Source organism: Amblyraja radiata, chromosome 9 (assembly GCF_010909765.2).
Source record: "Amblyraja radiata isolate CabotCenter1 chromosome 9, sAmbRad1.1.pri, whole genome shotgun sequence".
Taxonomy (NCBI): domain Eukaryota; kingdom Metazoa; phylum Chordata; class Chondrichthyes; order Rajiformes; family Rajidae; genus Amblyraja; species Amblyraja radiata.
Window position 1 is genome coordinate 14,955,281 of NC_045964.1, and position 24,281 is coordinate 14,979,561.

At 43.9% G+C, this 24,281-nt stretch overlaps 1 protein-coding gene across 3 annotated transcripts in view; it reads left to right on the forward strand.

The window, feature by feature from the left end:
- Positions 1–24,281, forward strand: part of mideas (mitotic deacetylase associated SANT domain protein) — a 69,767-nt gene that overhangs the window by 36,826 nt on the left and 8,660 nt on the right. For all 3 annotated transcript variants that reach the window (XM_033026757.1, XM_033026759.1, XM_033026758.1), the window contains exons 3-10: positions 11,161–11,448; positions 14,149–14,488; positions 15,285–15,351; positions 16,471–16,613; positions 18,349–18,452; positions 18,579–18,654; positions 22,660–22,748; positions 23,686–23,835. In XM_033026757.1, the coding sequence (XP_032882648.1) occupies positions 11,161–11,448; positions 14,149–14,488; positions 15,285–15,351; positions 16,471–16,613; positions 18,349–18,452; positions 18,579–18,654; positions 22,660–22,748; positions 23,686–23,835 (1,257 nt within the window). The remainder of the gene's footprint in view (positions 1–11,160; positions 11,449–14,148; positions 14,489–15,284; positions 15,352–16,470; positions 16,614–18,348; positions 18,453–18,578; positions 18,655–22,659; positions 22,749–23,685; positions 23,836–24,281) is intronic.

Consider the following 24,281-nt stretch of genomic DNA (forward strand, 5'->3'; position numbering starts at 1 on the left):
CGCATCGTCAGAAGTAATTAGAAGAGTTTGGGAAGATGAGCTTGGCCTAAAAATTTTAAAAGACAGATGGGAGGAAAACCTATATATACACAATTGTTCGATCAACGTTAGGCATTCGTTAATTCAATTTAAAATACTGCACAGACTCTATTATTCAAAGTCTAAACTGAATATGATCTTTCCAAATGTATCTCCTATTTGCGATAAATGTCTTCTTCAGGAAGTAACTATAACCCATTCCTTTGTCTCTTGTATAAAGTTACATAATTTCTGGAGAGAATATTTTTCCAAAACACTGAAAATAAAATTGAATCCCGACACGGAACTGATCACTCTAGGTACTTCAGAAGCCTGTTCTGAGCTATCATTATTTCAAAGACATTTCCTTAATTATGGCCTGATAATGGCGAAAAAACTAATACTTAAATTTTGGAAACATATCCCTACTCTTAAAATGTGGATCATAAACATGTCCGAGACACTACATCTTGAAAATATTGTACTTGTCTTGGCAGAAAAAACAGATCATTTTTCAAAGACATGGACACCATTCATTGATTTATTACAAGGCTAGCATGGCACAACACAACTTTGGATTTAAAACTAATTACAGGTTGGGTGAGGTGGGTGGGGAGGGATGTGAGGCAGGTATATCATTTTTTTTCCTCTCTTTTTGTCCTTTTTTTTCTATTCTTCTCTTCTTTCTTTCATTTATTCACTCTTTGGCTACACTACTTTGGTAGTCTAGGGGTTTTATCTTTGCACCTCTCACTTTTTCTCTTTCTTGCTTTTTCTCCTTTCCTTCTAACTAAAGCTAAAAAGTTAAAATTGAAGCTGTACAATAACTGTATAATTTTATATGCCGTTGGTTCTATTTTTGTACATTTGCTTCTAATAAATAAAAATAAGAAATACAAAATCCTAATTTCTAGAGTATACAAGCCCAGCCGCTCCATACTATCAACATATTGTCAGGACTCGAGGACCAGAGCTTTTGGGAGAGGTTGACTAGGCTAGGATATTATTCCTTGGTGCGTAGGAAGCTGGGGGGTGATCTTGTATTGTGTATAAAATTGAGGAGAATAGATAGATTAATGCAGTCTTTTACCCAGGGTAGGGGAATCAAGACCCAGAAGACATAGATTTAATGTGAGAGGGACAAAATTTAATAGGAACCCGAGGGGAAACTTTTTCACACAGATGGTTAGCAAAAGCTTAAAGGGATAAAGGTTTAATGCAGGCAAATGTGAGTAGCTTAGAAGGGGCATCTTGGTTGGCATGTACGATTTGGGCCGAAGGGCCTGTTTCTGTTTTGTACGACACTACTGTGAATATGTTCTGTAATAACCTAGCAGAAGTTTGTTCTATAAAACAGAAATGTCAAAATTCATTTAAGGAAAACCTAAATTAGTATTCCCAAGATAAGAAATTAAGTCAATTTTATAGTGTTAGGTAATGTAGACTGGGTGGAACGTGTGGAGCATGACACCATCTCACCTGATGATCTCACAAACCATCTCTACTCCACCTTGTCTACCTCCCTTAACACTATGGCCCCCCTCAAAACAAGAACTGTAACTTTCAACACATCTTCACCCTGGTACACACCTGCACTTCGTAAACTGAAACAGACTGGTCGCCGACTTGAACGACTCGCAAAGAAATCATCTCTCACAGTCCACCTTGAAGCTTACAAACTCCACCTCACTGACTACAAAGATGCCCTCATTGCTGCAAAATCTGCCTACCTCTCCTCCATATTCACCGATCCCTGCCTAAACCACAGAACCCTCTTCTCCACAGTGGGCAACCTCCTCAAGCCTCGAGCCAACACTCTCCCTACCTCTACTCCGGATCTCTGCAACTCATTCCTCCACTTTTTCGCTGATAAAATCAGCACCATCTATCAATCTTTATCCCCCTGTACCCGACTCCCCAGCTCTACTCTACCACCTACCAAGGCCCCTCCTTTCAACATCTCCACTGACCTCCTTACCCCTCCTCCTCACTGCTTCCTCTCCCAGTTTGACCTGGTCACCCCTATTGAAATCTCCAAACTCATCAGCTCTTCCAAACCGACTACCTGCTCCCTCGACCCTCTCCCCACTCCCCTGCTGAAGTCCTGCCTCCCCGTTCTCTGCCCCTACCCCACTAATCTCTTCAACTCCTCATTGTCCCAAGGAATTGTCCCCTCCGCTTTCAAAACTGCTGCTGTCACACCAATCTTAAAGAAACCTGGTCTTGATCCCTCCTCTCTCATTAACTACCGCCCAATCTCAAACCTCCCCTTTCTTTCAAAAACCCTGGAGCGTATCGTTGCGTCGCAACTTCATTCCCACCTCCTTGCGTATAACCTACTTGAACCCCTCCAATCTGGCTTTCGCCCCCTCCATAGCACAGAAACTGCTCTCCTCAAAGTCCTCAACGACCTCCTCACCTCTGCTGACACTGGTTCCCTCAACATCCTCATCCTCCTCGACCTGAGCGCAGCCTTCGATACAGTGAACCATAACATCCTGCTCACCAGACTCAAAGACCTCGGCATTGAAGGCTCTGCCCTCAGCTGGCTCCGTTCCTACATTTCCAACAGATCCCACTTCATCTCTCTCCACAACCACACCTCTGCTACAGCCACAGTCACTCAAGGCGTTCCCCAAGGCTCCATACTCGGCCCCCTCCTCTTCATCATTTACATCCTCCCCCTTGGTCAGATACTCCGCCACTTCAACCTGGACTTCCACTGTTACGCTGATGGCACCCAGATCTACCTCGGCACCAAATCCCCCCACCACCCCCCCCTCTCCCATATCAACTCCTGTTTGTCAGCTATAAAAACCTGGATGCAACATAATTTCCTCAAACTCAACAGCGATAAGACAGAATTCCTCCTCATAGGCTCCAAAGCCACACTCAGCAAAATCAATAACCCCACTCTCACCATCGACGGCACCACTGTCTCCCCATCTCCCCAGGCCCGCAACCTTAGCGTGATCTTTGATTCCACCCTCTCCCTTGAGCCTCGCATATAACCATATAACCATATAACAATTACAGCACGGAAACAGGCCATCTCGGCCCTACAAGTCCGTGCCGAACAACTTTTTTCCCTTAGTCCCACCTGCCTGCACTCATACCATAACCCTCCATTCCCTTCTCATCCATATGCCTATCCAATTTATTTTTAAATGATACCAACGAACCTGCCTCCACCACTTCCACTGGAAGCTCATTCCACACCGCTATCACTCTCTGAGTAAAGAAGTTCCCCCTCATGTTACCCCTAAACTTCTGTCCCTTAATTCTGAAGTCATGTCCTCTTGTTTGAATCTTCCCTATTCTCAAAGGGAAAAGCTTGTCCACATCAACTCTGTCTATCCCTCTCATCATTTTAAAGACCTCTATCACGTCCCCCCTTAACCTTCTGCGCTCCAGAGAATAAAGATCTAACTTATTCAACCTTTCTCTGTAACTTAGTTGTTGAAACCCAGGCAACATTCTAGTAAATCTCCTCTGTACTCTCTCTATTTTGTTGACATCCTTCCTATAATTGGGCGACCAAAATTGTACACCATACTCCAGATTTGGTCTCACCAATGCCTTGTACAATTTTAACATTACATCCCAGCTTCTATACTCAATGCTCTGATTTATAAAGGCTAGCATACCAAAAGCTTTCTTTACCACCCTATCTATATGAGATTCCACCTTCAAGGAACTATGCACGGTTATTCCCAGATCCCTCTGTTCAACTGTATTCTTCAATTCCCTACCATTTACCATGTACGTCCTATTTTGATTTGCCCTGCCAAGGTGCAGCACCTCACATTTATCAGCATTAAACTCCATCTGCCATCTTTCAGCCCATTCTTCCAAATGGCCTAAATCATTCTGTAGACTTTGGAAATCCTCTTCATTATCCACAATCTTAGTATCATCTGCATACTTACTAATCCAATTTACCACACCTTCATCCAGATCATTGATGTACATGACCAACAACAAAGGACCCAACACAGATCCCTGAGGCACCCCACTAGTCACCTGCCTCCACCCCGACAAACAGCCATCCACCATTACCCTCTGGCTTCTCCCATTCAGCCACTGTTGAATCCATCTTGCTACTCCTGCATTTATACCCAACAGCTGAACCTTCTTAACCAACCTTCCATGAGGAACCTTGTCAAAGGCCTTACTAAAGTCCACATAGACAACATCCACTGCTTTACCCTCGTCAATTTCCCTAGTAACCTCTTCAAAAAATTCAAGAAGATTAGTCAAACATGACCTTCCAGGCACAAATCCATGTTGACTGTTCCTAATCAGACCCTGTTTATCCAAATGCTTATATATATTATCTCTAAGTATCTTTTCCATTAATTCGCCCACCACTGAAGTCAAACTAACAGGTCTATAATTGCTAGGTTTACTCTTAGAACCCTTTTTAAACAATGGAACAACATGTGCAGTACGCCAATCCTCGGGGACTATTCCCGTTTCTAATGACATTTGAAATATTTCTGTCATAGCCCCGGCTATTTCTACACTAACTTCCCTCAATGTCCTTGGGAATATCCTGTCAGGACCTGGAAACTTATCCACTTTTATATTTTTCAAAAGTGTCAGTACTTCTTTTACTTTGAAACTCATAGTATCCATAGCTACTCTACTAGTTTCCCTTACCTCACATAATTCAATATCCTTCTCCTTGGTGAATACCGAAGAAAAGAAATTGTTCAATATCTTCCCCATCTCTTTTGGCTCTGCAGATAGCTGTCCACTCTGTCTCTCCAATGGACCGATTTTATCCCTCGTTATCCTTTCGCTATTAATATAGCTGTAGAAACCCTTTGGATTTACTTTCACCTTACTTGCCAAAGCAACCTCATATCTTCTTTTAGCTTTTCTAATTTCTTTCTTAAGATTCTTTTTACATTCTTTATACTCCTCAAGCACCTCATTTACTCCATGCTGCCTATAATTATTATAGATCTCCCTCTTTTCCCGAACCAAATGTCCAATTTCCCTTGAAAACCAGGGCTCTTTCCAACTTTTACTGTTTCCTTTCAACCGAACAGGAACATAACGATTCTGTACTCTTAAAATTTCCCCTTTAAATGTCCTCCATTTCTGTTCTACATCCTTCCCATAAAACAAAATGTCCCAGTTTACTCCTTTTAAATCATTTTGCATCTCATCAAAGTTAGCCTTTCTCCAATCAAAAATTTCAACCCTAGGTCCAGTTCTGACCCTCTCCATAATTATATTGAAACTAATGGTATTGTGATCACTGGACCCGAAGTGCTCCCCAACGCATACCTCCGCCACCTGTCCCATCTCATTTCCTAACAGGAGGTCCAGCACTGCCCCTCCTCTAGTAGGTACCTCTATGTATTGCTGCAAAAAACTATCCTGCACACATTTTACAAACTCCAAACCATCCAGCCCATTTACAGAATGTGTTTCCCAGTCTATGTGTGGAAAGTTGAAATCTCCCACAATCACTACCTTGTGCTTACTACTAATATCTGCTATCTCCTTACATATTTGCTCTTCCAATTCTCGATCCCCATTTGGCAGTCTATAATACACCCCTATAAGTGTTGCTACACCTTTCCCACTTCTCAGTTCCACCCAAATAGCCTCCCTAGATGAGCCCTCCAATCTATCCTGCCAAAGCACTGCTGTAATATCTTCCCTGACTAGCAATGCAACACCTCCACCTCTTGCCCCTCCAATTCTATCACACCTGAAGCAACGAAATCCTGGAATATTTAGTTTCCAATCATTAAAACCTCCTTCTTTCATCTCCGCAACATCGCCAAACTCAGACCCTCTCTCACACCTCCCGCTGCTGAAAGACTCATCCATGCCTTCATCTCCTCCCGACTGGACTACTGCAACTCACTTCTCCTTGGCATCAGCTCCACCTACATCAACCGACTCCAACTGGTCCAGAACGCAGCCGCCCGACTCATCACCCACACCAAATCCTGGCATCACATCACTCCAGTCCTCAAACAACTTCACTGGCTTCCCATCTCCCACCGGATCAACTACAAAATCCTGATCCTCACCTACAAAGCCCTCCACCATCTGGCCCCCCCATATCTCACTGACCTCCTCTCCCCCTACCAACCCTCACGGTCCCTCAGATCCACATCAGCCGGTCTCCTCTCCATCTACAAGTCCAACCGCAGTTTTGGGGACAGAGCCTTCTCCAGGGCAGCTCCCAGGCTCTGGAACTCCCTTCCCCAACTGATCCGCAATTCCGTGTCCCTAACCATCTTCCAGCAAAAATCAAAAAGGGCCACTTTTCAACATAATTGTATAAGGGGTAAGAGTGTTGTAAAAACAAGCCTGAAGGCTTTGTGTCTCAATGCAAGGAGCATTCGTAATAAGGTGGATGAGTTGAATGAGCAGATAGCTATTAATGACTATGATATAGTTGGGATCACGGAGACATGGCTCCAAGGTGACCAAGGATGGGAGCTGAACATCCAGGGATATTCAATATTCAGGAGGGATAGAGAGAAAGGAAAAGGAGGTGGGGTAGCGTTGCTGGTTAGAGAGGAGATTAACGCAATGGAAAGGAAGGACATTAGTTTGGAGGATGTGGAATCGGTATGGGTAGAGCTGCAAAACACTAAGGGGCAGAAAACGCTGGTGGGTGTTGTGTACAGGCCACCTAACAGTAGTAGTGAAGTTGGAGATGGTATCAAACAGGAAATTAGAAATGCGTGCGACAAAGGCAAAACCGTTATAATGGGTGACTTCAATCTACATATAGATTGGGTGAATCAAATTGGCAGGGGTGCTGAGGAAGAGGATTTCTTGGAATGTATGCGGGATAGTTATCTAAATCAACATGTAGAGGAACCAACGAGAGAGCAGGCTATTTTAGACTGGGTATTGAGTAATGAGGAAGGGTTAGTTAGCAGTCTTGTTGTACGTGCCCCCTTGGGCAAGAGTGACCATAATATGGTTGAGTTCTTCATTAGGATGGAGAGTGACATTGTTAATTCAGAAACAATGGTTCTGAACTTAAAGAAAGGTAACTTTGAGGGTATGAGACGTGAATTGGCCAAGATTGACTGGCAATTAATTCTAAAAGGGTTGACGGTGGATATGCAATGGAAGACATTTAAAGACTGCATGGATGAACTACAAAAATTGTTCATCCCAGTTTGGCAAAAGAATAAATCAGGGAAGGTAGTACATCCGTGGATAACAAGGGAAATCAGGGATAGTATCAAAGCGAAGGATGATGCGTACAAATTAGCCAGAAAAAGCAGCATACCGGAGGACTGGGAGAAATTCAGAGACCAGCAGAGGAGGACAAAGGGCTTAATTAGGAAAGGAAAAATAGATTATGAAAGAAAACTGGCAGGGAACATAAAAACTGACTGCAAAAGTTTTTATAGATATGTGAAAAGAAAGAGATTAGTTAAAACAAATGTAGGTCCCTTGCAGTCAGAAACAGGTGAGTTGATCATGGGGAACAAGGATATGGCGGACCAATTGAATAACTACTTTGGTTCCGTCTTCACTAAGGAAGACATAAATAATCTGCCGGAAATAGCAGGGGACCGCGGGTCAAAGGAGTTGGAGGAATTGAGTGAAATCCAGGTTAGCCGGGAAGTGGTGTTGGGTAAATTGAATGGATTAAAGGCCGATAAATCCCCAGGGCCAGATAGGCTGCATCCCAGAGTACTTAAGGAAGTAGCTCCAGAAATAGTGGATGCATTAGTGGGTGACGTTTCGGGTCAAGACCCTTCTTTCAGACTGAAGAGGGGTCTCGACACGAAACGTCATCTATTCCTTCTCTCCGGAGATGCTGCCGGTCCCGCTGAGTTGCTCCTGCATTTTGTGTCCATCTTCAAATGACGTCACACGCTCCAGACGGTTGTGCGGGCGCAATAATGCGATGTGAATAATGCGTTGTGCGGGCGCATAAAATCGCGCGCGACCTTCGCGGGACCGTCGCGCCTGAACGCGATCACGAGGTTGCGTAATTAGCATACCAAGGACACGTAAGTGGGGCAGAGGCTTGAACTACACACAATCCCCAGGCAGAAAGAGCAGTAAGACTTGCAGCTTTGTGGCTGTGGTTGGGAGGTGTTGGCCAGAGCTGCCACCCAGGGACAAGGCAGCGTTTAATTTCACACCCGAGAGGTGTCGCGCACACTCACACACGCTCACGCCCAAGGTGGGACGACTTGAACTCGAGCACCGGGCTGTCACTGGAGAAATGGTGATCAAAGCTTTCCCATGGCCATGGGTGAGCAGAGGAGTGCTGGAAATGTGGGTGGGAGGAGGGAGCAGCAGGGGAATACCCTTTCAGCCCATAATGCCAATGTGGAACATAATGCAAAGATGACTAATCTTGCTTGCCTGCACACGATCTATATCCCGCCATTCCCTGCATCTGTTGGGACGACAGATAGCACAATGGGCTAAGTGTTCGGCTGGCGACCGGAAGGTAGCCGGTTCGAATCCCGCTTGGAGTGCATACTGTCGTTGTGTCCTTGGGCAAGACACTTCACCCACCTTTGCCTGTGTGTGAATGTGTGTGAGTGATTGGTGGTGGTCGGAGGGGCCGTAGGCGCAGATTGGCAGCCACGCTTCCGTCAGTCTGCCCCAGGGCAGCTGTGGCTACAGAAGTAGCTTACCACCACCGAGTGTGACTGAGGAGTGAATGAATAATGCGATGTAAAGCGCCTTGGGTATTAGAAAGGCGCTATATAAATCCCATCCATTATTATTATTATTATTAGTAATAATCTTTCAAAACTCTTTAGATTCTGGAGTAGTTCCTGAGGATTGGCGGGTAGCAAACGTAACCCCACTTTTTAAGGAGGGAGGGAGAGAGAAAACGGGGAATTACAGACCAGTTAGTCTAACATCGGTAGTGGGGAAACTGCTAGAGTCAGTTATTAAAGATGGGACAGCAGCACATTTGGAAAGTGGTGAAATCATTGGACAAAGTCAGCATGGATTTACAAAAGGTAAATCATGTCTGACGAATCTTATAGAATTTTTCGAGGATGTAACTAGTAGCGTGGATAGGGGAGAACCAGTGGATGTGGTGTATCTGGACTTCCAGAAGGCTTTCGACAAGGTCCCACATAAGAGATTAGTATACAAACTTAAAGCACACGGCATTGGGGGTTCAGTATTGATGTGGATAGAGAACTGGCTGGCAAACAGGAAGCAAAGAGTAGGAGTAAACGAGTCCTTTTCACAATGGCAGGCAGTGACTAGTGGGGTACCGCAAGGCTCAGTGCTGGGACCCCAGCTATTTACAATATATATTAAAGATCTGGATGAGGGAATTGAAGGCAATATCTCCAAGTTTGCGGATGACACTAAGCTGGGGGGCAGTGTTAGCTGTGAGGAGGATGCTAGGAGACTGCAAGGTGACTTGGATAGGCTGGGTGAGTGGGCAAATGTTTGGCAGATGCAGTATAATGTGGATAAATGTGAGGTTATCCATTTTGGTGGCAAAAACAGGAAAGCAGACTATTATCTAAATGGTGGCCGACTAGGAAAGGGGAGATGCAGCGAGACCTGGGTGTCATGGTACACCAGTCATTGAAAGTAGGCATGCAGGTGCAGCAGGCAGTGAAAAAAGCGAATGGTATGTTAGCTTTCATAGCAAAAGGATTTGAGTATAGGAGCAGGGAGGTTCTACTGCAGTTGTACAGGGTCTTGGTGAGACCACACCTGGAGTATTGCGTACAGTTTTGGTCTCCAAATCTGAGGAAGGACATTATTGCCATAGAGGGAGTGCAGAGAAGGTTCACCAGACTGATTCCTGGGATGTCAGGACTGTCTTATGAAGAAAGACTGGATAGACTTGGTTTATACTCTCTAGAATTTAGGAGATTGAGAGGGGATCTTATAGAAACTTACAAAATTCTTAAGGGGTTGGACAGGCTAGATGCAGGAAGATTGCTCCCGATGTTGGGGAAGTCCAGGACAAGGGGTCACAGCTTAAGGATAAGGGGGAAATCCTTTAAAACCGAGATGAGAAGAACTTTTTTCACACAGAGAGTGGTGAATTTCTGGAACTCTCTGCCACAGAGGGTAGTCGAGGCCAGTTAATTGGCTATATTTAAGAGGGAGTTAGATGTGGCCCTTGTGGCTAAGGGGATCAGAGGGTATGGATAGAAGGCAGGTACGGGATACTGAGTTGGATGATCAGCCATGATCATATTGAATGGCGGTGCAGGCTCGAAGGGCCGAATGGCCTACTCCTGCACCTAATTTCTATGTTTCTATGTTTCTTCACCTCTGCCTATCCTTAGCCCCACGTCCCCCTCCCTTTTCATCTGTGCATTAATTGCCTCATATTGTGTTTTGTATTGAATTCTGTCTTTACTTTGTGTACTAGTCATGTCTCTACTATTTATTTCATTCCCCTTACATGTTTTTCCACTACCTGCTAAATTTTTGTAAGGTGTCCTTGAGACTCTTGAAAGGCGCCCATAAATAAATTTTATTATTATTATTACTAGTGACACGCTGACTTGATCATGCATGCCCTGTGCTGCATAGATTTTTGTAAATCTACCGTTGTGTGGCACAGTGGTGCAGCCAATAAAGCTGCTGCCTCACTGCTCTCACAACTCTGGTTCAATCTTGACCTTGGGTGCTGCCTGTGTGGAGTTTGCACATTCTCCCAATGATTGTGTGGCTTCTCCCTGGGTGTGTCAGTTCCTCAAGTATCCCAAAGAATTGCTGCTAACTTAATTGACAACTGTAGATTGTGCCAGGTGTGTCAGTAAGATCAGGAACGTGGGTGGGAGTTGAGACAGCGTGGGGAGGGGGGCAGTGGTGATGGTAAAGGAATGAAGAAATGCATGTGAGAATACGTGTAAGCAGAGGAATAGAATTGCTGTCAATAACGCCATAGACTGGAATGAATGGCTTCCTGTGTCGTTAGAAAAGATAACACTATGAGAATAGTAATTTGTGCCAAGAGTCGCCAGATACATGAAACTGCAGAGGCTGAAATCTTGACCAATAAACAAACTGCTGGAGGAATTCAGCAAACTAGGCTGCATCTGTGGAAGAGGAAATAGACAGACGATGTTTCTGATCAAGACCCTCCTGTGGCGAATATGTTATGGTGACAAGTATGTTTTGTTTCCCTTCTAGGCTCAGGTGAATGACGGTAAGGAAGAAAAGAAGAGGATGTCGGAGCAATCGAGGGTTGAGAGTGCCCTGTCAGAAGCGGCATCTCCAGGGGACCGACATGATGACAGCTGCCTGGTACCACTGGTAATACCCGTGTCGGTGCCAGTCAGAAGCACCAATCAGAAAGGAGACGGGGAATCGCAGAAGAATCTGTCAAGTGAGAGGGATTTGTCTGAGTCGAAATCCACTCCATTGACCACCCGCAAGCGCAGATTGAGTCGAGGTTCTGGAGGTGGACCCTCCATACAGGTGAAGTACCATTTATAACAACATCACATTTGTATGGTGCTTTAAATGTATGATCTCCGTTGTGTTCACTGGGGGCACTATCAGCTGACACTGGCAAAAAAGATATTAAGCCAAGTGAAGTGAGAGCATTTAAAAGGAGGCATAAGGGTGAGAGAATGCAAGATCTCGAGAGAGTAAGTGGAATTCATGGAGGTGTGCAAAGGAGGAGAGTGCTGTATGGTTGGAGGAGGTGAGGGAGATGGGGAAGAGCAAGTCCATGATTGGATTTGAAAAAAGGAGTAAGAACCAGAGGGGAAAGGTTTAGGGTGAGGGGCCAAGATGTAAAAGAAAATGTGAGGGGAAGCTTTCTCACACAGATAGTGGAACAACCTCCATACATTTGCACAAGTTTCTGGATTGGAAAAGTTTGGAGGGATATGGGCCAAAGGCAGGCTGGTGGAACTTGCTCGGTTCGGGCAAGTTGGGCGGCATGAACAAGTTTCCATGCTGTGTAGTTCTTCAACTCTCTAACTTTACAGTTGATGGGTGAAGAGTTAATGGAACATTGTGAGCCTGGACAAGTGTCAAGTTTTGGATGAGCTGGAGTTTTTTGAGGTGGAGGATGGTAGTTACCCAAATGAGCATTGAAGTAGTAATACAAAAGTCACAAAGGAGAGTTTCAGCAATAATGTATAGTGGCTTAAGAAAAAGGCATTATTATTGAAATGGTCAAATAATTTGAATTCTTGGAAATGCTGAGGCAGCAGTTTATTGTTCTCTACTTTTGTTCAGTCATTGTCCTCATCCCAGATATTAAGTCACTAACTTGGCTCTGTAGTGGTTTTCCAAGGGACTGTTTGAAGGGATATGTCTACAGTCATACAGCAGGGACACAGGCCCTTTGGCCTAACTTTCCCATGCCGACCAAGATTCCCCATATACGCCAGTCCTACCTGCCTGCATTTAGCCCATATCTTTCTAAACATTTCCTATCCATGAACCTGTCCAAATGCCTTTTAAGTGTTGTTATAGTACCTGCCTCAACTACCTCCTCTGGCAGCTTGTTCCAAGCAGCCACCACTCTCTGTTAACCTTCTGGTTCCTATTAAATCATTCCCCTCACACTTTAAACCTATGTCTTCTTGGTTCCTTTACTCTGGGTAAAAGCCATGATCATATTGAATGGCGGTGCAGGCTCGAAGGGCCGAATGGCCTACTCCTGCCCCTATTTTCTCTGTTTCTATGTTTCTACAGTCCACTGTTAACTCCTTAGTCTTGTCGGTGTGGAGCTGCAAGTGATTCAGCCCACACCACTCAGAAAAGTTGTTCACTACACCTCTGTATTCGGCTTCCCTCCCCTCACTGATGCAGCCCACAATTGCAGAGTCATCTGAACCTCTGCAGGTGGCAGTAGTCCGAGTTGTATCTGAAGTACGAGGTGTAGATGGTGAACAGGAAGGGAGAGAGGACCATCCCCTATGGGGCCCCTGTGTTGCTCAACACTATGTCTGAGACACCGTTCTGTAGCCTGACATTGTAGTCGTCCAGTCAGGTAGTTGGTGATCCAGGACACCAATTGAGCATCCACCCGCATCTTCGTCAATTTGCTCCCAAGGAGGTGTTAAAAGCACTGGAAAAATAAAAAAAACATGTCTCTCACAATGCTTCCCAGCTTATCCAGCTGAGCATAGGAATGATGGAGCAGGTAGATCGTTCCCTCATGGTGCAGGTGGATCTATGTCCCTCATCTTATACACCTGTACAAGATCACCCTTCAACCTTCTGTGCTCCACGGAATACATTCCCGGCCTGCCCAACCTCTCCTTTTAGCTCAGGTTCTCTAGTCCGGATAAATCTTCTCTGGTCCTTGTAAATCTTCTCTGCACTCTTTGTGGATTAACAACATTCATCCTTTAGCAGAGTGACCAAAACAGAACACAATACTCGAGACTCACCAATGTCTTGTAGAACCAACATAAAATCCAAACTTCTATACTTAATATCCTGACTGATGAAAGTCAGTGTACCAAAATCCTTCTTGACCACCCTACCTACCTGTGACACCTGCACTCCTAGATCCCTCTACTCTGCAACACTCCCCAGGGCCCTGTCATTCACCATGAAGATCCTGCCCTGGTTTGACTTCCTAAAATGCCACACCTCACCTGTATCTGCATTAAACCCCATTAACTATTCCTTAGCCCACTTGCCTACTGATCAAGATCCAGTTGTAATTTTGGATAACCATCTTTGCTATCGACGATACCATGCATATTGTGTCATCTGCAAACATACTAATCCAAATCATTGACATAAACCACAAACACCAATGGGCCCAGCACTGATCCCCGAAGGTCACCACTAGACATAGGTCTGCAGACCAAAAAACAGCTTTTATATTATCACCCTCTGCATCCTTCCACGAAGCCAATTCTCTATCCAGTCAGCTAGCTCTCCCTAGATCCCATACAATATAATTTTCCAGAGCTGCCTACCATGCTGAACTTTATTAAATGCCTTGCTGAAGTCCATATACATAATATCTGTGGCTCTGCCCCAAATCAACCTTTTTTTGCTTACTACTTCAAAAAACTCAATCAGATTCGTAAGACATCTCCCACGTACAAAACCATGTGACTATCAGGTAGACAGCCTCTGTCTATCCAAATGCATATGTGCTATATGTAAAATGTCAGGTCTGATTTTCTTTTGTTGTTGCAGGAAGTTGAACGCGCCAGAGGTCAGCTGAACTTGGCGGCCAAATTGAAACGGCGCCCCAGGCCGGAGCCCCTCTTCATTCCGCCCAAACTTCTCAACCATGTCTCGGTCATTGCTTACCCACCTGGTGCCCTCTATCAGAGCAACCTTCGATCGCCCATCAGATTGCCTGAGTACTCCGTGGACAGGAACTTCCAACCACCGCCCTACACTCCCCCGCCCATTCTCAGCCCCATGCGGGAGGGCTCGGGACTTTACTTCAACGCCATCTTGTCAGCTACAACCAATTCGTCCCAACCGGTCACTCCAAAGTCTACGCCCAAATTCTGTTTAAGCCGATCAAGTAAGTTGAGTTAATTTGATTTTTCTCTTTCAGCAGTAAATTGTCTATGTACCAACTACTTCCAAAGTAAAGGCTAGTTCTGATATTTGGCCCTGTGAGTGCTTAAATGGGATTTTTACATCTCATCTGTTTTAAAAAAAAACAAAAAAAAACCCCATCTTGAATAGTTGATGCAGTCAAAAGAATTTGCATTTGGACGGTATCTTCATTCTTTTCCGTACAATATACCAAGTCCAACGTGGGTAAATTATTGTCTATTTCCCGATCTGTTTTCTCACTTCTACCACCTTTGAAAACACACACACTTGCAAATGCCTCGTGAACAGTTTATCCGGAGAGTTATAAGCTCAATCATTTAGGGCCCCACAACATTGTTCCCATTGTTCTCTCTCCCTTTTGACTGAATACCTCATCTTATTTTAGACCTTTCTCCAAACGTATTGAGATTATCAATCTCAACGGAATAATTTCTTATTGTCTCCTGGGAGACTCTCACAACCACTGCTAAAATATGAAGTTCGATGATGTTTTGTTCAAATATTTTCATAGCTTTACAAACAACCTGCATCTTTCAAGGTCTTGAAATGCAGAGAGGAGTACTGTCAAACAGAATTTTGGTTGAGAAGGAAAGAATAGAATGGAAGAAAGTCGCTGAGCCTCTGGCCTGTCACCTCGATGTTCAAAATCCTGGCACAGAGATGGGTTTAGAGCATAGCTTGCCCACCCCAGCCATTGGGAGCACAAGGCTTCTAGCACTGATTATGATGTTGGTAATACTTTGTTTTCTGTTTTCTAGACAGTGTTGATACCCCACCTCCATTCCTGCCCCTCATGAATGAAGCCACTCCTGCAAGCATTGAACCGTGAGTAATAGAAAGGATTCCAACCTGAAATGTTGCCTTTCCATTCCCTCCAGAGATGCTGCCTGACCCACTGATTTACTCAAGCACTTTGTGTAAGATTCCAACATCTGCAGTTCCTGTGTCTCCATAAAAAAGGGTATAGGCTTTTATTTTCTACACGAGACAGGCAGAGTAGCACTGGCAGAGACTGCAGAATAGCACATGTTATCAGCAGGACGGGAAACTTACACAAGCAGCTACAAGCCAGAAGGTGCAGGCTTCCACAAGTCTGCGCTGACTTGTATGCATTGAATTAGATATGTTGAGGTTTGCCTTTGTGGCTCTTTTGAGGTTTAGAGATATAGCACGGAAACGGGCCGTTCGGCCCACCAAATCCATGCCGACCATCGATCACCCGTTCACACTAATTCAATGTTATTCCCACTTTCTCATTCACTCCCTCACACGAGGGGCAATTTACAGAGGCCAATTAACTTACAAACCTGCATGTCTTTGGAATGTGGGCAGAAGCAAGTGCACCTGGAGGAAACACATGCAGTCACATGGAGAACTTGCAAACTTCACACAGATAGCACCTGAGGTCAGGATTGAACCCGTTTCTCTGGTACTGTGAGGCAGCAGCTCTACCAGCTGCACCACTGTGCCGCCCAAGATATTACTGCCCATTCATTTCCACCCCTACCGTAGTTGCATACAGACAGTAGAAAAGGGCTGGCGTTTCTTTGGTTTCCTTCCATTTTCAAAAGCCAGCTAAACCTTCCCACCCAAGCATGTGAAAAGATAGCCCCTGAAGGGGGAAAGAAAACAGCATGAATGCACCTCAGGAAAGGTGGGGAGAAGACTGGGAGCTTGGTCAAGACCACTTTGATATTTTAGTTTTCAATATGCACAGATACTCTCTCCAAACTAGTGCCCAATTAAAACCACATTTGGATTTAATAGGTTTCATAGAGAGAAATGATTCTGGTCATTGGAATGTGTGCATGTGGTGAATTCCATTCAGGGGACCACTCCAAGGTTAGAGCTAAGTGGCACAGGGGTTGCATGGCAGATAGCATTTGGGTAACAAAGGACGGAGAGCACATGGTTGAGATGCAAATAAACTGTCATTGTCCTCAGGCGAATCAACATTGGCCCCCAGTTCCAGGCAGAAATACCTCAGCTCCGTGACAAGTCCCTGGCTGCGTTGGATGTCAACCATGCCGACCTGGTATTCAAGCCCTGGGAAAGTCCTAAAAGCTATCGGCTTAACCAACAAATAAGTAAGAATTCTAATTTGTTATAGAATTTTCTTCAAGAGAAACAGTTTGTTAAATGTCTACATGTTATGATGCTGCTAATCATAGCTGAGTGAAGGTGATTGTCAAACCATTTTGCAGGTTGTATTGCTGCAGAAAATGTTATGAGAGTACTGGATGTTGTATAATTAATCCTGCATTGCCTACATTTTACTGGAGAAGTCATTGTTGTTGTCAGGTGTGTTGAGGGACACAACAATGTGGTATAAAGTTTAAGGGTAGGCGTTGTCATGTAGGGAAGTGTCGGTGTGAAGTAAACTGCAATGTTTATGAAGAATAAGGAAATGTGTGGATAATAAAATAGGATTACTGTAAATGGGTGGTAAATGGCCAGTGTGGATCTGGTGGGCTAAAAGGCCTGTTTCCATGTTGGATCTCTCTCTGACAAAAGTTTGAGAGTTTTTTGTAAAGAGTCCTTTTCCTAATTAAATGCAGTTTAGTAGAGTGAGTCTGAAAAGGTCCTGATCCGAAATATCGTCTGTCCATTCCATCCACAGATGCTGCCTGACCCACTGAGTTATTCCAGCACATAGTGCTTTGCTCAAGATTCCAACACCTGCAGCTCCTTGTGTCTCCATTGTGCAGAGTGCTATTTGCTGAGTAGCCTTTGTTTTTTGTAACATAGTCTACTTACTTAGTCCACCTCCAACTTGTTGGCTGATAGAGTAGTATCACTATTCACTGTCAAATACATTATGTATTACTGCAGAAAATGTTACAACCATAACTAGTTTCCCTTTGTCTCACAAAATGGTGCCATAATCTGATGGTTCAGAGCACAAGAAGCTAAAAAACAATTCGGCAAATTTATGGCATAATCTTTTACCTTAGCACCACTCAGCTGCACTGACTTCACATCTTTGATTTCCCCTGCTATCCAGAAAATAGGGTATTTGTGTATTTTATGTCCAGCAATGATATCTAGCAATCAATAAGTTGGCTAAATGTGATGTTGGGATAGATTTATGATACCATGTGATGGTACTGATTTAGATTGATGTTAGATTGATGTTTGGTGATGTAAAACCACAAATGTCACTCTGGTAACAAGTTACATTCACCCTAGTACTTGTCAACTTCAAGTGTCTTTCAATCTGGTAGAACCCTTATTTTTTGATTATCTCATCCTCCTCTTCACATTACTCTATTTCCAAGATACCACTTGGGTCTCTAATTAATCTACTCCAGTCTTGCGTGCCTGTGGTGTCAGTGCTCCATTTCCTACTTTAAAATCTACCAACTGGATAAAGGTTTTCAGTGACCCATCCACGTACTATTGCAACTTTCTTTCCCTCTCCAAAAGCAGAGAGATTGGTAGGTTAGTTGACGCGTGTAAATTTACCCTAGTGTGTAGGTGAGTGGTAGAAATTAGAAGGGAGTGCCATGGTGTGAACATGGAGACAATTAAAATGAATTGGATCAACGTAGGATTAGTGTAAATGGACAGTTGATAATTGGTGCATATTCAGTGGGCCTAAGGGTCCTGCAGGTTTCCATGCAGTATGACTCTTCCTTCCAATATCTGAGCTGCTGGCTCTTTAGTGCCTGTTAGGTTGGCATCCAACAATGATCACCACGTATAATAAAAAGAAAGTGGTGGTCAGGAAATGGGGTAGGAGATGTGAGTGCTCTGAGACATTTAAAAATGGTGTCATTCCTCTCCAAACTAATGCATGGTCTTGTTCGGTTTGCCTTGTAGTGGAGGACCTGATGACTGTGGCCTGCTCCGATATTTTACCAGGTGGAGGTACTAACCAGGAGCTCGTCTTACACTGTCTGCATGAGGCCAAGGGAAATATATTGGTAAGCAAGCGATCCTCAGTCTCTGTTTATTTGTTGACTCCCACCAACAAAGCTATACATGCATACGTGTGTGTGTGTGTATTTCTATTTGATGTCTTCATTTCTGTTTGTTTATGTCCCTATCAGGCAGCCCTGAACATGCTGCTGATTAAGAGGAATCCACGGGGCAGGAACAAGGCGCTGATCAATTATCACTATGCAGGTAAGCGATTTTTTTTATTTCCTGGCTCCGACTCACCATTTGTTTACTGTTGCATTCACAGAGAACACCATATGAGACTGGTGACCACACATAGGACTTGGTGCTCCTAGACTTGGTTAAGGGACAATATTGCCCTTGAAGCAGACAGCGTTGTTGTTGCCTGTCATAGTGAACCTTTGCAACAGTTCGCACCAGTTATAGAGCGGTCAGTAATGTTCAGTGAGTAATAATCTCATTTCAGTCAGAAGGGTCCTACTTGTCAACCATGTTAATGTTGCTTCAGTCGACCTCTGATGAGACATTAAACGTCTGTGGATTTTATTGGCATTGTTCCCAGTGTTCTGACTAATTCTCACACTGAGCCATCTTCACTAACATAGGTTATTTATGTCATTATTTCATGGTGGGCAGATTAGGTTTCAAGCCTAATCGAGTTTATTGTCATATGTACAAGCACAGTGCAGCGTTCAAGTCAAATGATCCTTAACGAACAGGAAATCTATTTGCAACCTTGGCAAAGCCATCAAGAATGCCAAGTGTAGATTCCAAACCGATCTGGAGTCTGAATAACCACATGGATGCCTGTTGATTGTGGCAAGGCTAGCATGTTATAAACGGTTACAAAGTGAACTTGGGTATCGCTGGCAACAACACATCTCTCCCTAAAAGCTGAATCCATTCTATGTTACCTGTGAATAAAAGGTCAGTGGAATTAGGTAATCCATCATGCCAGCCTTGGTAGCGTCTTCATCCACGATCACTGTTGCACGTGTCAGATCAGCCCTCCTGACATTGAACCCATGGAAAACAATCAACTCCAAACTGAGTTCCTGGCCGCGTCCTCGGGATCTACGTGGACTAGACATCTTTAACCTCTTCCTACCTCTTGATGAGATTGTACCTGCTCTAAGAAGATCACTATCATCCTGGTGTCTGAGAGAAACAAGGTAGCGTGTTTTAATGACCACCATCCAGTGATGTGCTGCTGGAGTCTCGTCATGGCACACGTTACCTCCAGCTTCCCAGACAACCTTGATCCGCTGCAGTTTGCCTATCACTGCAAAATGTCCCCAGCAGGCATCATTTCCCTGGCCCTACACTCATTGATGGAGCATCTCAATAGCAAGGACACCTACATTAGACTCATATTTATTGACTGTAGCCCTTCAACACCATAATCCCAATCAAATTCCTCTCCATACTGCTGGATGTAGGAGTCAGCATGGCCTCTGTAACTGGACCCTCCACTTCCTAACTCACACCATAATCAGTGAGGATAATGTGACAACACCTACTTCTGAATACTTCTAAACACCGATGCCCCGTACGGGTGTGTTCTCAGCCCTTTACTATATTCTAATTTGCTCAAGATTGTGCGGCCAAATTCTGCTCCAACTCCATTTACAAGTTTGCAGATGATGCCACTGTTGTGGACCAAATCTCGAACAATGATAAGGCGGAGTACAGGAAGGAGATAGAGAGCTTCGTAACATTGTGTCAAGAGGATAGTCTCTCCATCAATGTCAGCAAGGCAAAGGAGCTCATTATTACTTCAGGAAGCAATGTGATGTACACCAACCAATCAGCATCATGTGGAAATGGGCGATAATTTCAGGTTCCCAGCTGTAAATTTTTAACTCTAACATCGGGAGCCTGGGAGCTCCAAACCGGCGCGGCCTTGTCGGCTTCGGAAGCCGCGGTCCCCAGTTAGGAAGCGGCCGTTCCAGGTGGCCCAGCCACTGAGCGGACTCTCCCGACGCTGGGGCAACAGCACCCGGCCAGAACGGCCAGGAACATCGGGCCTCCGTAGAGGCAATAGCCTCAATAGGCCTGACTTTGGGAGAACTGGGGATGGGGACTGGACATTGTGCCTTCCCCCACAGTGGTAACCATTGTGGGGGGATGATTTGTTTTGTGTGCAAGTGAATATGTTAGTCTGTGTCCAAGATGGCTGTCGGAAGGGAGAGTGTACGCTAGCGCGGTTTAGCTGCCGCTGCTCTCCCTTCACATTGTGTTTTTGATTTTTTGTCTTTGGAGCGAATTCTGTCTTTAATTTGTGTATTGGTGATGTCCTTATTATTTATTTTACTCCGACTATATGTTTTTTGTCTCTTGTTAATTTCTGTAAGGTGTCCTTGAGACTTTGAAAGGCGCCCGCAAATAAAATTTATTATTATTATTATTATTATTATTAAATATCATTAAATTTTCCTGGACCAACCACATTGAAGCTAAGGCCAAGAAAGCACACCAGTGCCTCTACTTCCTCAGGAGAACAAGGACGTTTGGTATGTCTCCAGTGATTCTTTATCAACTTCAACAGATCCACCATTTAAAGCATCCTTTTGGGATGCATCACTGCTTGATTAGGCAGCAGCTCTGCCCTTGATTACAAGAAATGTCAGAGTTGTAGATGTAGCTTAGTCACATTAACCAGCCAAGCCAACCCCTCTTCTCCCCCACCCTATTGACTCCAACTGCCTCATTAAACCAACCAGCCTAATCAAGGACCATTTTCACCCCAGTCATTCCCCTCTTCACTCATCGAGCAGAAGATACAGAAACTTAATAGTTTCTTCCCCGCTGTTATCTGATTATTGAATGGTCCTCCCATAAATAAATCCAAACTCGCACTCTTCTTCATTGCAGACTTTACAGTTTTTTCTATCTGTAACTAACGCTAAAATGCTGTAACACTATATTCTGCCCTCTAGTATTTTTCTCTTTCCATTACCTGTTATACGCGTATGGCTTGATTATGTGCCATCACATTAAATGATACTATACACGCGTACCAGGTGTTTCACTATATCTCAGTACATATAACAATAATATACTAATACAGATAAAGTGAGGAACAAGGACAATGAAAATCTTGCTTGTGTCAGCATCACAGGAACAGAGACTCGGACAAACACAAAATCATAAATTCTACAAGCCAGTGAAAAATAAAAGACTCCAAACAAACAAGATATTAGTGGAAAACGGCATTGGGAACTAGGGCCATGGAGGTATTTAGCTTTGGTTGTCATGGGTTTTCTCCTTGCCTGTAACAAAATGCATTAGCAGGTTAAGGTAATATCCATCCAAAAACATTTAATGGGACCATGAGCACAACTAAATTTTATACCAAATTATGGCTTATTTTAGGGAGGAGAGAACAGTAGTGAAGTGTAGTTAAGTTATTCTAGAAGTGTGTAAGTAATCAAAGATTTGACTACCAGTGGTAGTGATTACAGTTGTTATCCAGAGTTGGATGAGTGAGGGTTTTGGGAATGGAGAAGCTGGGTGATTAGAGGACTGGGTGTCTAAGGATGTCCTGAGTGCCTTATTGCTATGGATTGCATCAGTTGGACTCAGCCTCATATTTGGTGCCCCTGAGCGAAGGAGTGCAGTGGCCAAAGACCAACATTAAGTGTTGGTCCCCTGCCAAAGCCTCACTGGAACACAGTCAAAGCAGGAATTGTTGCAACTAAGATTGGTAAGGCATGGGCTGCTCTGACCACGTGGTTTGCACATGACATTAGTTTATCTTGGCATCATGTTCGGCACAGGCATTGTATAAATTATACCTAAACTCCACAAGACACTGACTCGGATGTGAGAATCAAAGGTGCAGTCATGAAGGGGTTTCCTTCCTGAGAACTGTATGCAAGCTGATCTCTTTAAATCAGAAACATTACTTTTCTATAGCTTCTCATATCGTAAGTCCCTGCATACATGTTATTTTTTTTCATTTCATCAAATATTCACACTAATTCAATGAATGGAATCTCTTACTATTTCCATTTAATGAATATCATGAAATATTATTTTCTTGGGGAAAAAAAAGTTAAATTTAAGTCAGAATTTCTTGGGGGGGGGGAAATGTTAGATTTAAGGTAGAATTTGCATAAAGTTTCATAGAATTTCCAAAATACGGCTCTTCAGTAAGTGAGGGAGCCCCTAGATTGAGTAGCCCACAGTAGTCGCCAACATGACTGATTCTCCTTTTATGATCTACAGGCTCAGATAAGTGGACGTCTCGAGAGAAGGTGATGTTTAATAAAGGGCTGGCAGCGCACAAAAAGGATTTCTTCCTTGTTCAGAAGCTGGTAAGACCCGGAGTCATTCATGCTAAAGTGAAAAGTGTTTGTGGTGATCAACGGGAGGAAGTGAAGGTTAAAGGGAAAGTTACTTAAATAACACTTAATGGGGATCTTGGAGAAAATAGCTTTACTGAACAGAGAAGGTTAATGGAGTTAGACACAAAATGCTGAAGTAACTCATCTTTGGAGAAAATAAATAGGTGAAGTTTCGGGACTTTTAAAGATACAACACAGAAACGGGTCCTTCGACCCACCGAGTCCGCACAGACTAGTGATTACCCCGTACACTAGCACACCTACATAGTAAGGCCAATTTACAGGAGCCAATTAACGTACAAACCTGTATGCCTTTGGAGTGTGGGAGGAAACCGGAGCACCTGGAGAAAACCCATGTGGTTACAGGGGCAGTGTGCAAACTCCGTACAGATAAGCACCGGTAGTCAGGATCGAACCTGGGTCCCTGGCGCTGTAAGGCAGCAACTCTACCACTGTGCCACCCAAGGGTCAAAACCCTTCTTCAGACTGAGAGTCAGTGGAGAGTTACTCCAGCATTTTGTGTCTATCTTTTGTGTTAGCAACATCTGCAGTTGCTTCCTGCACAGGTTGATGGAGTGTTTCACTGAAATGTTCAGATTTATTACAGTGTCTTCCCATTGGCAGAATGGTCAGTGATCAAAAGAAGAACAGCATCATGATAATTAAGAAAAGGCTGAGGTGGAATAAACTATTTTTGCTGTGATTTGGAATGTATTGCTAGATGGGTTGGAACAAGTAATTTCAATAGAAGCCTTGAAAAGGGTGTTGGATGTATAATTAAAGAAAATACATTTGCACTGCTATGGAAAATGGAAAGAGCAAAAGAGTAGCATTAGCTTTCAAGGAGCTGGCAAGGACGCAATGAGTGTCATGAAATTCATTGAAATCTTCCCTTCTGTTTTAACAGGTGAAAACAAAGACAGTGGCCCAGTGTGTGGAATTTTACTATACATACAAAAAGCAGGTCAAAATTGGCAAGAATGGAACGTTGATATTTGGTGACACTTCCACCGCTGACAGTAAGATTGTGGCTGAGCCAAGCACAGTTGACAGAAAGGTGAGTTCCTATTGCTTCCTAAAGTACTAGTTTGTGAAAAGGTTTGGAGAAATTTGAGCCATCTAGTTGGGGCATTGTACGCATGACTGGTCTCCATCTTACAGGATAAAAACTTGGGAAATAATTGTTTGATGAAGATAATAGTGACGTGGTGCACTTCACAAAGGTGATTAAAGAAACCATGTAATTATTTGGAGATAAGTGGAAATGGGTGGAGGAGTCGTGGGATGATGATGAAAGGAGTGAAACATAAGATGTTGGCTCTTAAGATATGTTGCTTTTCCCTGATTGTCGAACAACTTGAGTTTGTTGTTACAGCTTCACCCATCAGGCAAGTGGAGAGAATTGTAATGCACTCATAATATATTTTCTTCTTGTAGATGGTGGGAAAGCTTGGGAGAGGCACATAGTACAGGACCTCCAGCTTTTGTAACTGCAATGTTTGA